The sequence below is a fragment of the Scyliorhinus torazame genome, chromosome 11 (assembly GCF_047496885.1).
Source record: "Scyliorhinus torazame isolate Kashiwa2021f chromosome 11, sScyTor2.1, whole genome shotgun sequence".
NCBI classification, from domain to species: domain Eukaryota; kingdom Metazoa; phylum Chordata; class Chondrichthyes; order Carcharhiniformes; family Scyliorhinidae; genus Scyliorhinus; species Scyliorhinus torazame.
This window is the reverse complement of record NC_092717.1, coordinates 110851876-110865933: the sequence shown is the minus strand read 5'-3', so window position 1 is coordinate 110865933 and position 14058 is coordinate 110851876. Positions and strand designations below refer to the sequence as shown.

At 46.2% G+C, this 14058-nt stretch overlaps 1 protein-coding gene across 2 annotated transcripts in view; it reads left to right on the top strand.

Annotated features, from left to right (window-relative positions):
- The window catches only part of prex2 (phosphatidylinositol-3,4,5-trisphosphate-dependent Rac exchange factor 2), an 825781-nt gene that overhangs the window by 385733 nt on the left and 425990 nt on the right, over positions 1 to 14058 (top strand). For both annotated transcript variants that reach the window (XM_072467618.1, XM_072467617.1), the window contains exon 21: positions 9237 to 9360. In XM_072467618.1, coding sequence (XP_072323719.1) covers positions 9237 to 9360 — 124 coding nt within the window. The remainder of the gene's footprint in view (positions 1 to 9236; positions 9361 to 14058) is intronic.

Genomic DNA, 14058 nt, shown 5'->3' with positions numbered 1-14058 from the left:
GTAAGGATGATGGCGGCACCACCGGAAATCCAAGAGCATCCTCTTCACAAAGCTCCGTATCTGGAGGTATCTAAACACGTCCGAGCATGCCAACCCAAATGTCTCTTTCAATTCCTGCAGGCTGGCACACCTGCCTTCCTGGAATAAATCACTCGCTCTCTCCAGCCCTTTCTCTTTCCATGCCCCAAATGTGGCGTCCAACGTTGTTGGCCGAAACAGGTGGTTAACACAAATAGGAGCCAGTCTAAAGGCAACCCTCAACTTAAAAAGTGTTGCTGATGTTTCCTCCATATCCTTATTGTGGACACCACCACAGGGTTCGCAGAGTACCTTGTAGGCACCAACGAAGTGGCGCTGTTACCAATGCCCCCAAACTTGTCCCTCTCCAAGCCCCAGGCTCCAACTGAACCCAGAGAGCCCCTGGGTCCCCGCACCACCCCAACACTTTCTCCGCATTGGCTACCCAGTAATAATATAACACCTTTGGCAGCTTGTTCAACTTGTCTGTGTCTCTCTGAAGAACCCCCCTCCGAATTCTCGGGACCCTTCAGGAAAAAGACTAGGGCAGGAACACCGGTAGACACTGAAATAAATGCAGAAATCTCGGCAAGATGTTCATCTCAACCGATTGGACCCGGCCCGCCAAAGATAGTGGGAAGCAGTCTGACCTCTGTAGGTCCAAAGAATCTCTACAGTGCAGAAGGAGGTGATTCGGCCCATCGAATCTGCACTGATCCTTTGAAAGACCACCCTACCTAGGCCCAATCCACCATCCTATTCCTGCAATCTCACCCTAAGGGGCAATTTACCAAAGCCAATCCACCTAATCTACACATATTTGGACTGTGGGAGAAAACCGTAGCACCGGGAGGAAACCCACAGACACTGGGAGAAAGTGCAAATTCCACACAGACAGTCACCCAAGGCTGGAATTGAACCTTGGTCCCTGGAGCTGTGAGGCAGTAGTGCTAACCACTGTGCTACCACCTAAGTTTGTTTGGTTGAACCTCCGGAGCCATGCCCAATCCACAGCCACTTGGACCCTTAAATATTGAAAACTAATGGCAACCTCCCCAGTCTGACTCCTCTACCCAACACGCCGACCACAAAATATTCAGTCTTCCCCATGTTCAACTTGTAACCGGAGAAGGATCCGAAGCTCTGTAAAATACACATAATGTCCCCATAGATGGCCCTGGGTCCCTCACATACAGCATAAAATCATCCGCGATACCCTCTGCTCCACCACCACCCCCCAACCCCCACAATCACAGTGCATTCGGGGCCCTCGAAGCAATGGCCAACGGCTCTGTCGCCAGCGTAAACAGCAGAGGAGACATCGGACACCCCTTGGCTCAACCCCTGCTGCAATCAGAAAGACCCCAAGCTCATGTTGTTGGTAAAAATACTTGCAAACAGGCCATATACAATAGCCGTACCCACGACACAAACTCTGAACCAAACACAAACCTCTTCAATATGGCGAAGAGGTATAATAATAATAATCTTTATTGTCACAAGTAGTCTTACATTAACACTGCAATGAAGTTACTGTGAAAAGCCCCTAATTGCCACATTCCGGTGCCTGTTCGGGTACACTGAGGGAGAATTCAGAATGTCCAATTCACCCAACAGCACGTCTTTTGGGACTTGTGGGAGGAAACCGGAGCACCCGGAGGAAACCCAGGCAGAACGTGCAGACTCCGCACAGACAATGACCCAAGCCGGGAATTGAACCTGAGACCCTGGAGCTGTGAAGCAACAGTGCTGCACACTGTTCTATCGTGCGTCCACTCAACCCGGTCAAACAATCTCCGCACAATTATCTTTGGTTCTGGCCTGGCCACAGGGGTAAGCTCCACATTCAACAACTGCCTCACATTGGACGACAATTTTCATCCCATCACAAATCCTGACTGGTCTTCCCCCACCACCTCCGGAAGGCAAGGCTCCAGCCTTAATGCTAATACCTTCATAGATAACTTGGCATCCACATTTAGCAGGTAGATTGGGCGATATGACCCACATTCTGTGGGGTCCTTAACCTTTTTCAGGAGCAGAGAGATTGATGCCTGCCCCAGCATCTCCAGGAGGGAGCCCTGTGCCAAAGAGTCACTAAACATGCCCAGCAACAACAGACCCAACTGGTCCGCAAACTTGTATTAAAATTTAAAATTCCACCGGGACCTCATCTAGCCAATGCCTTCCCTGCCTGCATGTGCCTCAACACCATTTCCCCCCCCCCCCCCCCAAGAACTTTGCCATTCCCCGTCCATCCTCCAGCCGTTCCAACATATACGACCTTGTGGAAAAGGCACTAAACCTTATCCGGGACAGAGACAGCATGCCCTCCAAATCCCTAACCTGAACAATCTCCCTGACCACCTCCTGCAGCCTTAGCTGGTGAACCAAGAGACGACTGACCTTCTCGCCATACTCGTACACTGCCACAGTTGCCGCGTCGCCCTGTCCGTGGACAGCAATCAAATTGCATTTGCAGGTTTTTCCTGCATGCCAAAGGTCCTGGGTCAGATCCCTCACATATCTACGATCTGCCCCCAGGATTTCACCCACTAATTTCTGTCGTTCCTCCCTCACCTCCCCGTCCACATAAGCCTTAAACGCTATAATCTCTCTTCTCATCACTGCCTTCAGAGCCTCCCACAAAGTCAAGAGGGAGACCATCCCGTTATCGTTATGCTCTACATGACATATGGCCCTCAAAACCCTTATGCAAAACCTCAGGTCCGCCAGCAGCCCTACATCTAACCGCCACCCCTCACGACCCTCCCGGCTACCTCCAATGCCAGGTTCACCCTTGCAGGGATGGTCGGAAATAACCACTGCTGAGTACTCAGCCTTCTTCACCCAGCGAGAAGAGTCTGATTCATAATAAAATGATCGCTCCTCGAATACACGTTGTGTGCCGAGGAAAGAAACAACAGCTACTTCTCCCCAGGAATGCAAATCTGCCACGGATCTGCCCCTCCCATCGCCTCCAAAGACACGGACAATACCTTTGCCATCCCATCCGGGACGACAACTTCGACTTGGAGTGGTCCACCTTCGGTCCAATACGCAATTCAAATCACCCCCAAAACTGGGACAACAACTTCAACTTGGAGTGGTCCACCTTCGGTCCAACACGCAATTCAAATCACCCTCAAAATTAATTGGTGGGTGTCCAGATCGGGTACTGTAACCAACAACCACCTTATGAACGAGACATCGTCCCAATTTGGGGTGTACGCACTCACTAGGACCACCAATTTTCCCTCTAATACACCTTAAACCATCACAAACTGTCCCCGCTGACCAGCTATGACCCTCTTCACCCTGAACTAAACTCTCTTTATCGATTAAAATTGCCACCCCCGGGCCTTACTATCAAACAGCGAGTGGAGCACCTGGCCCAACCAAGCTAGTCTGGCCCTGTACCTGCAAATGGTGAAAACACCCATCGGCTCACAAACGCTTTAAATGCGAGAAAACCCTCACCAGTTCCAAAGCCTCAGGCCCACCTAAGATGGCCACCAGCCCCCCCTCCCCCACCGAACCGCTTGCCACCCCGTCTCGCCCATCTCCCAAGAAGAAATTCTAGACTCATTGAGCCTCGCCAAATTGGCCCAACAAGTCGCAGCCCCTGCCCTCACACCACTCCCGTTCATGAGCTTACCCCTCAGTACTAGAAAGGTGTCTCCCCCACCCCCTTCCCAGGATTCTGCCCAAAAACAACATTAAATAGCTAACAACACCATCCCCCGAACCCACCGTCTCTACTCCCGTGTCCAAATCCCGCCTCTTTTACAAGGCTCTTCTTTCCCTCTAATTACCATATCAAACCACCCGCTCTACCATCCCCCCTGACCCTGCCTCAAGAATCCCCCATTCCCCACCGACCTCTAAGCAAAAAGAAGAACAAAGCATGGCACAATATATTGCAATATTTACAACCAACCCAATGCAACTTTCACATACACAATCCCACCATTCCTCCTGGAGCCAGCACCGGTCCTTTATCCTTCATGAAGGCCTCTGCCTGCTCTGGTGTGTCAAAGTAGTGATCCGTCGAGTCCATCATGACTCGCAGTCTCACTGGATCACACCCTTGTTGTACAGTACTGCCCACCCCCCTCCCCCATTGACATTCCTCTGTTATATCTGTTATTCACTCCAACCTGCTGGGCTGGAACACAAAATCTACCGAAAAAACAGGCAAAAGGGATCAAAATACAAGGACCGTGGCAGGAGCCACCTTTCATGCTACTTGCTCTCACATGTCGTCACCGGAAGTCCAGCACCGGTCACTCTCAAGAAAAATGCAACTGCCATGGAACTTTGAAATAAATACACATTTTTCTCCAAGGCTTAAAGAAATGCTGTCACAGTAGTGATGTGGTTAAAAAACAGCATCAATCATAGAAAATATGGCCTGGTTTGTATTTGGTAAATTAGTTGCAACAGTTAGTAATTTTGATTTAGTTAGATTTCCAATTGGGGAATCCAACTATTCTATTAACATATAAAGGTTTTGAATGTTGTCAGCACACAAACACAATTTCACTGAAAATTGCAGCAACCAGCACTGCTGAATATGGATGCCAAGTTAGTCGCGAAGGTATTACCGTATCCATAGAACCCCTACAGAGCAGAAGGAGGCCATTCGGCCCACCGAGTCTGCACCGACCTTACCTAGGCCCACTCCCCTACCCTATCCCTGTAACCCCACCTAGCCTACATATCTTTGGACCCAAGGGACAATTTAGCATGGCCAATCCATCTAACCTTTGGGTTGTGGGAGGAAACCAGAGCACCAGGAGGAAACACATGCAGACACGGGGGGGGGGGAAATGCAAACTCCACACAGACAGTCACCCAAGGCCAGTATCAAACCTGGGTCCCTGGCGCTGTGAGGCAGGACTGCTAACTACTATGCCACCGTGCAGCCCATATGGTTGAAGAATGAGAGAAAGCCAAGAATGGGATGTCAAAATGCACAAATATTACAGGCAGAATCTTGTGGAGGCAATGGAAATCTTGGCCCCTAGCTAGACAGTGGGTGTGAGCCCTGCAGCACCTCTTTTAGGAAAGGCCTGTCATATCTTATGCCACTCAAATTGATGCTGGGTCCTTCAATCAATCACTGGGTGGGTGCCTTTGATCAAAGACCCGTGCCCTATCCCCCAGGAGCCCATAAGTAAACACAGCAGGACTTGCTTGTTGTAATCCACTTATGGTGAGCCCCTCACCTACAGCTGGATTAATACTAGCAGCAGCAGGATGAAGCCCTTAAATGGGTATTAAGTTTCCACTTAAGGGCCTTAATTGGCAGTGCGGCAGAAAGTCTGTCCATGAGCCATCCCACCATGGATTCAATCAGGGTGGAGGTGTAAGACAGCAGGGGCTCCACTGGAGGGGCTGTTTAGCACAGAGCTAAATCGCTGGCTTTGTAAGCAGACTAAGACAGGCCAGCAGCACGGTTCAATTCCTGTAACAGCCTCCCCGAACAGGTGCTGGAATGTGGCGACTAGGGGCTTTTCACAGTAACTTCATTGAAGCCTACATGTGACAATAAGCGATTTTCATTTCTCCTGATTAAATGCCACATGTTAACAAATCTGCTGCGCCGAGGTCACAAGATTCTGCCCTACATCTGAGAATCAAGTTATTTGGCCTACCCAATCATGTGGGTGTTAACTCTTCACATGAACTAAGACATAGTTAGCCACCCTGTCCCCAAACCTCTTCTTCTTTGTCTTCCAATCCAATCTTGAATGTTGACATCGTTTCTGATTTAATCACAATCATTTAATCTTACATTCGTCCATCTAACCTAAAACAGCCCGCTTCTAATTGTTTTTAAAGCAATTCCTGGACATGGCTGCCTTCGACAAGGTCAGCATTTATTGCCCAGACCATATTGGCCTGAGCTTCTTGAATTGCTGAAGTCCGTAATAAGAATATGCTCCCAGAAAAATGTTGGGTCGGGTTTTGCAATATTTTGGCCCAACAATGGTGAATCTATGGAGGTTTATGTTAAAGCAGCTTGGTGTGTGACTGGGAGAGAATCTTGAAATGAATGTGTTCCCATGCATCCCTTTGTTTGATGCGATGCATGTTTGGGAAGTGCTGCTGAAGATGACTTGGCAAGTAGCTCCAGTGTAACCTGTGGATAATATACACTGCAGCCAGGGTATACCGATGATGGCTGTGTAGCCATGTGGATGAGGCGACGATCAAGCACCAAATATCTTGACTATTATTACAGTTGCACCAATCCAAGCCTTCCATCTTCTTCTTGACTTGGACCTTGAAGTTCGTGGAGAAACTTTGGGAATCAGAAGATGAGCCATTTACGACAGAATACCCAATTATGAAATGTATGTAGCTCATCCAGTTTCGTTTCCTGCCAATGGTGACCCCCAGAGGATATTCATAGTGGACGATTCAGGAATTGTAATGTCATTCAATGCCAAGATCAGGTAGTTAAGCTACCTTGTGTTGGAAATGATCATTGCCTGGCACTTGTGTAACATGGATGTTACTGCCATATAGCAGTCCAAGCTTTGATGTTGTCCAGGTCTTGATGTATGTGGGCACAAACTGCTTCATTATCTGATGAATTATGATGTACTCATTGGTAAACCGTTCTAGCCTTATGTCAAGGAGAAGGTCATTAATGAAGGAGGTGAAGATGGTTGGACTCAGGTCTTGCTCTGAAGAGCGCCTAATCACTGCCTTGGGATGATTGATCTCTAATAACCGCAATCATCTTCTGTTTTGCCAGGGATTATCCAATCACCGGAGAGTTTTTCTGCTGATCCACATTGATATCAGACTTACTAGTTTCTTGATGCCAAACCACAAGTTCTTAAGCATTGCATTTTCCTTTTCTTCTGGGCATGTATATGGGATAAGTGCTTTCAATATCACATCTAATATTATACACAAGTTGTGCCTAACTGTTAAACTAATGTATGAAATTAACATCATAGACTCCTTGCTCAACATGAGCAACTCTGAACCTCCTTGTTTTAATTGTACGAAACAGCAATGACAACAACCTTTATTCATATAATGCCTTTAATATAGAAAACGTCCCGCAATGCTTCACAGTGCACTTTGGCTTGCAGTCAGCCTGATTATCACCCTTTGACCTCAGTTCCAGAAACCATGATTAAAATTATTCTCCATTCAAATGGATAAATGATCATATCAATGTACAATAGTGTTGCTGGAATATACTTTTGGTTATATTTGAACTGAGATACTGACTTAAACAATTTAATTACAACATGATTTTATAGGACAGAACTAAAACCCCAATTCTGACTAAAACATTGGATTAGAGCACAACTATTTGCACTTGATAAAACTGTGAGGAAATGTTCCTGAAATGAAATGAAATGAAAATTGCTTATTGTCATGAGTAGGCTTCAATGAAGTTACTGTGAAAAGCCCCTAGTCGCCACATTCCGGCGCCTGTTCGGGGAGGCTGGTACGGGAACCTCTCGAGTGATAACACTGACCAGTAGACAGCTTTTGTATTAAAATAAACTTTAATTTGAACACAGAATTAAACACATTGGCAACAAAGAAATAGATTTACAGTTAATAGTTATAACATCTTAACTTGTTTCCTGAAACCTGCTTCTACATTCCAATTAAGCAACCCATATATTTCAAATACTACTTATGTGTAAAGTTGAGAACCAGGGGCGAAATTCTCCGGTATCGGCGCGATGTCCGCCGACCGGCGCCAAAAACGGCGCAAATCAGTCGGGCTTCGCTCCGCCCCAAAGGTGCGGAATCCTCCGCATCTTGGGGGGCCCAGCCCTAACCTTGAGGGGCTAGGCCCGCGCTGGACTGATTCCCGCCCCGCCAGCTGGCGTGGAAATGGCATTGCCGGGCGGTGCATGCGCGGGAGTGTTAGCGGCCGCTCACGGCATCCCCGCGCATGCGCTGTGGAGGGAGTCTCTTCCGCCTCCGCCATGGTGGAGACCGTGGCGAAGGCGGAAGGAAAAGAGTGCCCCCACGGCACAGGCCCGCCCGCGGATCGGTGGGCCCCGATCGTGGGCCAGGTCACCGTGGGGGCACCCCCCGGGGCCAGATCGCCCCGCCCCCCCCCCCCCCCAGGACCCAGGAGCCCACCCGCGTCGCCTTGTCCCGCCAGTAAGGTAAGTGGTTTAATCCACGTCAGCGGGACAGGCATTCTAGCAGCGGGACTTTGGCCTATCCGGGCCGGAGAATCGCAGGGGGGGCCCGCCAACAGGCGTGGCGCGATTCCCGCCCCTGCCGAATCTCCGGTGCCGGAGAATTCGGCAACCGGCGGGGACGGGATTCACATCAACCCCCGGCAATTCTCCGACCTGGCGGGGGGGGGGGGGGGGGGGAGAATTTCGCCCCAGATTTTACTTGCTTATCTTAGTGCACAGTCCTTGGAGAGAGAAATCTTTGTTTTAGGGCCAAGCTCAAGCTTAGCGCCATGAAGCAACTACTTTGTTCAGACAGACCTGAACCCTCCCATTAGATACACCAGCTTCACTCAAAGTACACAGCATCCTTTTGTTTCACGTTACAAGATGGGGCTTGATTTGTTTCACCAGTTTAGCTCAAACTGTTACAACATTACATTAGCTCTCGATCTGCAAACAGGTAAAATGATCACACCTCTATCGGACATACTGTTTATAAGCATTTTAACTTGAGTTTTAATATTACTGTAAATGTACAAACTATAAAGTATGATATTTCTCATATATTAAAATATAATATATATATTTCTTTGTCCCAAACATTTTCCATACTAGAATACAGCTGTCACCAGACTCCTAAATGTCCCTCTTATGAACTGACCTCATTAACACTACACCCTGTATGCTTCATCCGATGCCAGTGCTTATGTAGTTACATTGTATATGTTATGTTGCCCTATTATGTATTTTCTTTTATTCCCTTTTCTTCTCATGTACTTAATAATCTGTTGAGCTGCTGCAGAAAAATACTTTTCACTGTACCTCGGTACACGTGACAATAAACAAATCCAATCCAATCCAATCCAGCTGCAAGTTACAAAAGAGAAAATATGCAGATTTCTTCATTTTCACTCTGACTTGGCAGCTCCACCCACATCCTCGTTCTTCTAATTTTCTCATCTTGTAATAGTAAATTAATTATGTGGTGTGGAATGAAATTGCTAAAATGAGTTGCATTATATTTCAATTTTGGTTATGCAGCAAGACTCCATTCAGTGGGTATATAATAATACTGAAAGTGGCCAGGATGAGCTACACAAAATCAATTTAAAGCCCCCAGCCTCGGGAGGAGGTGATAGTGACATACAAGATGGATTTAATGAAGGTATGTCAGAGTTCAATATTATGTGAAGTTGATCTTTAAAGACACATTGAATTTAAATCTGCATAACGTTGCTTCTTTTTTCTTCACAATTGAGCACAGTGAGTGAAGCAGAAACAGTGAGTGAGGCAGAAACAGTGAGTGAGGCAGAAACAGTGAGTTAGGGAGATGCAGTGAGTTAGGGAGATGCAGTGAGTTAGGGAGATACAGTGATTAGGGAGAAACAGTGATTAGGATGATACAGTGAGTTCGGGAGATACAGTGAGTTAGGGAGATACACTGAGTGAGGGAGATACACTGAGTGAGGGAGATACAGTGAGGTACAGAGAGTTGGGGAGAGACATTGAGTTGGTGAGATAGATACATTGAGTTGGGGAGATACAGTGATTTGGTGAGAAAGATACAGTGAGTTAGGGAGATAGATACAGTGAGATAGGGGGATAAATACAGTGAGTTAGAGAGATAGATACATTGAGATGGGGGATAGATACAGTGAGTTGGGGAGATACAGTGAGTTAGGAGGATAGATACAGTGAGTAAGGGAGACAGATACATTGAGATTGGGTGATAGATACAGTGACGAAGGGAGATAGATACAGTGAGTTAGGGAGATAGATACAGTGAGTTAGAGAGATAGATACATTGAGATCGGAGATAGATACATTGAGATGGGGGATAGATACAGTGAGTTGGGGAGATACAGTGAGTTAGGAGGGTAGATAGAGTGAGTAAGGGAGAGAGATACATTGAGGTAGGGGGATAGACACAGTGAGTTGGGGGAATAGATGCAGTTAGTTAGGGAGATAGATACAGTGAATTGGACAGATACAGTGAGTTAGGGAGATAGATACAGTGAGTTAGGTAGATAGATGCAGTGAGCTAGGGAGACAGATGCAGTGAGTTAGGGAGCGAAATGCAGTGTGTTACGGAGATAGATACAGTGAGTCAGGGACATAGATACAGTGAGTCAGGGACATAGATACGGTGAGTTAGGGAGATAGATACAGTGAGTTAGGTAGATAGATACAGTGAGTTAGGGAGATAGATGCAGTGAGCTAGGGAGACAGATGCAGTGAGTTAGGGAGAGAAATGCAGTGTGTTACGGAGATAGATACAGTGAGTCAGGGACATAGATACAGTGAGTTAGGGAGATAGATACAGTGAGTTAGGGGAATAGATACAGTGAGTTAGGGAGATAGCTACAGTGAGTTAGGGAGATAGATACAGTGAGTTCGTGGAATAGATACATGGAGTTAGCGAGATAGATACAGTGAGTTAGGGAGATAGATACAGTGAGTTAGGGGAATAGATACAGTGAGTTAGGGGGATAGATACAGTGAGTTAGGGAGAATGATACAGTGAGTTCGGGAGATAGATACAGTGAGTTAGGGAGATAAATACAGTGAGTTAGTGGAATAGATACAGTGAGTTAGCGAGATAGATACAGTGAGTTAGGGAGAATGATACAGTGAGTTAGGGAGACAGATACAGTGAGTTAGGGAGAGAAATGCAGTGTGTTAGGGAGATAGATACAGTGAGTTCGGGAGATACATACAGTGAGTTAGGGAGATAGATACAGTGAGTTAGGGAGATAGATGCAGTGAGTTAGGGAGACAGATACAGTGAGTTAGGGAGATAGATACAGTGAGTTAGGGAGACATATACAGTCAGTGAGGGAGATAGATGCAGTGAGTTAGGGAGACAGATACAGTGAGTTAGGGAGACAGATACAGTGAGTTAGGGAGAGAAATGCAGTGTGTTAGGGAGAGAAATGCAGTGTGTTACGGAGATAGATACAGTGAGTCAGGGACATAGATACAGTGAGTTAGGGAGATAGATCCAGTGAGTTAGGGAGATAGATGCAGTGACATAGGGAGACAGATACAATGAGTTAGGGAGAGAAATGCAGTGTGTTACGGAGATAGATACAGTGAGTCAGGGACATAGATACAGTGAGTTAGGGGAATAGATACAATGAGTTAGGTAGATGGAGACAGTGAGTTAGGGAGAGAAATGCAGTGAGTTCGGAGATAGATACAGTGAGTTAGGGCGATAGATACAGTGAGTTAGGGAGATAGATACAGTGAGTTAGGGAGATACAGTGAGTTAGGGAGATAGAGACAGTGAGTGAGGGAGATAGATACAGTGAGTTATGGAGATACAGTGAGTTAGGGAGAGAAATGCAGTGAATTAGGGAGATAGATATAGTGAGTTAGGGTGATAGATACAGTGAGTTAGGGAGATAGATACAGTGATTGAGGGAGATACAGTGCGTTTGTGAAATACAGTGAGGTACAGTGAGTTAGGGAGATACAGTGAGGGACAGTGTGTGAGGGAGATACAGTGAGTTAGGGAGATAGATACAGTGGGTTAGGGAGATAGATACAGTGAGTTAGGGAGAATGATACAGTGAGTTTAGGGGATAGACACAGTGAGTTAGGGAGATAGATACAGTGAGATGGCGAGATAGATACAGTGAGTTAGGGAGATAGATACAGTGAGTTAGGGAGATAGATACGGTGAGTTAGGGAGAGAGATACAGTGAGTTGGCGAGATAGATACACTAAGTTAGGGAGAATGATACAGTGAGATAGGGAGAATGATACAGTGAGTTATGGAGATAGTTAGTGAGTGAGGGAGATAGATACAGTGAGTGAGGGAGATAGATACAGTGAGTGAGGGAGATAGATTGCAGTGAGTTAGGGAGATAGATACAGTGAGTTAGGGAGATAGATACAGTGAGTTAGGGAAATAGCTACAGTGAGTTAGGGAGATAGATACAGTGAGTTCGTGGAATAGATACAGGTAGTTAGGGAGATAGATACAGTGAGTGAGGGAGATAGATACAGTGAGTCAGGGAGATAGATACAGTGAGTTAGGGAGATAGATACAGTGAGTTAGGGAGATAGATGCAGTGAGTTAGGGAGACAGATACAGTGAGTTAGGGAGAGAAATGCAGTGTGTTACAGAGATAGATACAGTGAGTCAGGGACATAGATACAGTGAGTTAGGGAGATAGATACAGTGAGTTAGGTAGATAGATACAGTGAGTTAGGGAGATAGATGCAGTGAGCTAGGGAGACAGATACAGTGAGTTAGGGAGAGAAATGCAGTGTGTTACGGAGATAGATACAGTGAGTCAGGGACATCGATACAGTGAGTTAGGGAGATAGATACAGTGAGTTAGGGAGATAGATGCAGTGACCTAGGGAGACAGATACAATGAGTTAGGGAGAGAAATGCAGTGTGTTACGGAGATAGATACAGTGAGTCAGGGACATAGATACAGTGAGTTAGGGCGATAGATACTGTGAGTTAGGGAGATAGATACAGTGAGTTAGGGAGATACAGTGAGTTAGGGAGATAGATACAGTGAGTGAGGGAGATAGATACAGTGAGTTATGGAGATACAGTGTGTTAGGGAGAGAAATGCAGTGAATTAGGGAGATAGACATAGTGAGTTAGGGTGATAGATACAGTGAGTTAGGGAGATAGATACAGTGAGTGAGGGAGATACAGTGCGTTTGTGAAATACAGTGAGGTACAGTGAGTGAGGGAGATACAGTGAGGGACAGTGTGTGAGGGAGATACAGTGAGTTAGGGAGATAGATACAGTGGGTTAGGGAGATAGATACAGTGAGTTAGGGAGAATGATACAGTGAGTTAGGGGGATAGACACAGTAAGTTAGGGAGATAGATACAGTGAGTTGGCGAGATAGATACACTAAGTTAGGGAGATAGATACAGTGAGTTATGTAGATAGATACAGTGAGTTAGGGAGATAGATACAGTGAGTTAGGGAGATAGATACAGTGGGTTAGGGAGATAGATACAGTGAGTTAGGAGATAGATACAGTGAGTTGGCGCGATAGATACAGTGAGTTAGGGAGATAGATACAGTGAGTTAGGGAGATAGATACGGTGAGTTAGGGAGATAGATACAGTGAGTTGGCGAGATAGATACACTAAGTTAGGGAGATAGATACAGTGGGTTAGGTAGATAGATACAGTGAGTTAGGGAGATAGGTACAGTGAGTTAGGGAGATAGATACAGTGGGTTAGGGAGATAGATACAGTGAGTAAGGGGGATAGATACAGTGAGTTAGGGAGATAGATACAGTGAGTCAGGGAGATAGATACAGTGAGTTAGGGAGATAGATACAGTGAGTTAGGGAGAGAAATGCAGTGAGTTAGGAGATAGATACAGTGAGTTAGGGAGATAGATACAGTGAGTTAGGGAGATAGATACAGTGAGTTAGGGAGAATGATTCAGTGAGTTAGGGAGATACAGTGAGTTAGGGAGATAGATACAGTGAGTCAGGGAGATAGATACAGTGAGTTAGGGGAATAGATACAGGGAGTTAGGGAGATAGATACAGTGAGTGAGGGAGATAGATACAGTGAGTTAGGGAGATAGATACAGTGAGTTGGCGAGATAGATACAGTGAGTTAGGGAGATAGATACAGTGAGTTAGGGAGATAGATACGGTGAGTTAGGGAGAGAGATACAGTGAGTTGGCGAGATAGATACACTAAGTTAGGGAGAATGATACAGTGAGATAGGGAGAATGATACAGTGAGTTATGGAGATAGTTACAGTGAATGAGGGAGATAGATACAGTGAGTGAGGGAGATAGATACAGTGAGTGAGGGAGATAGATTGCAGTGAGTTAGGGAGATAGATACAGTGAGTTAGGGAGA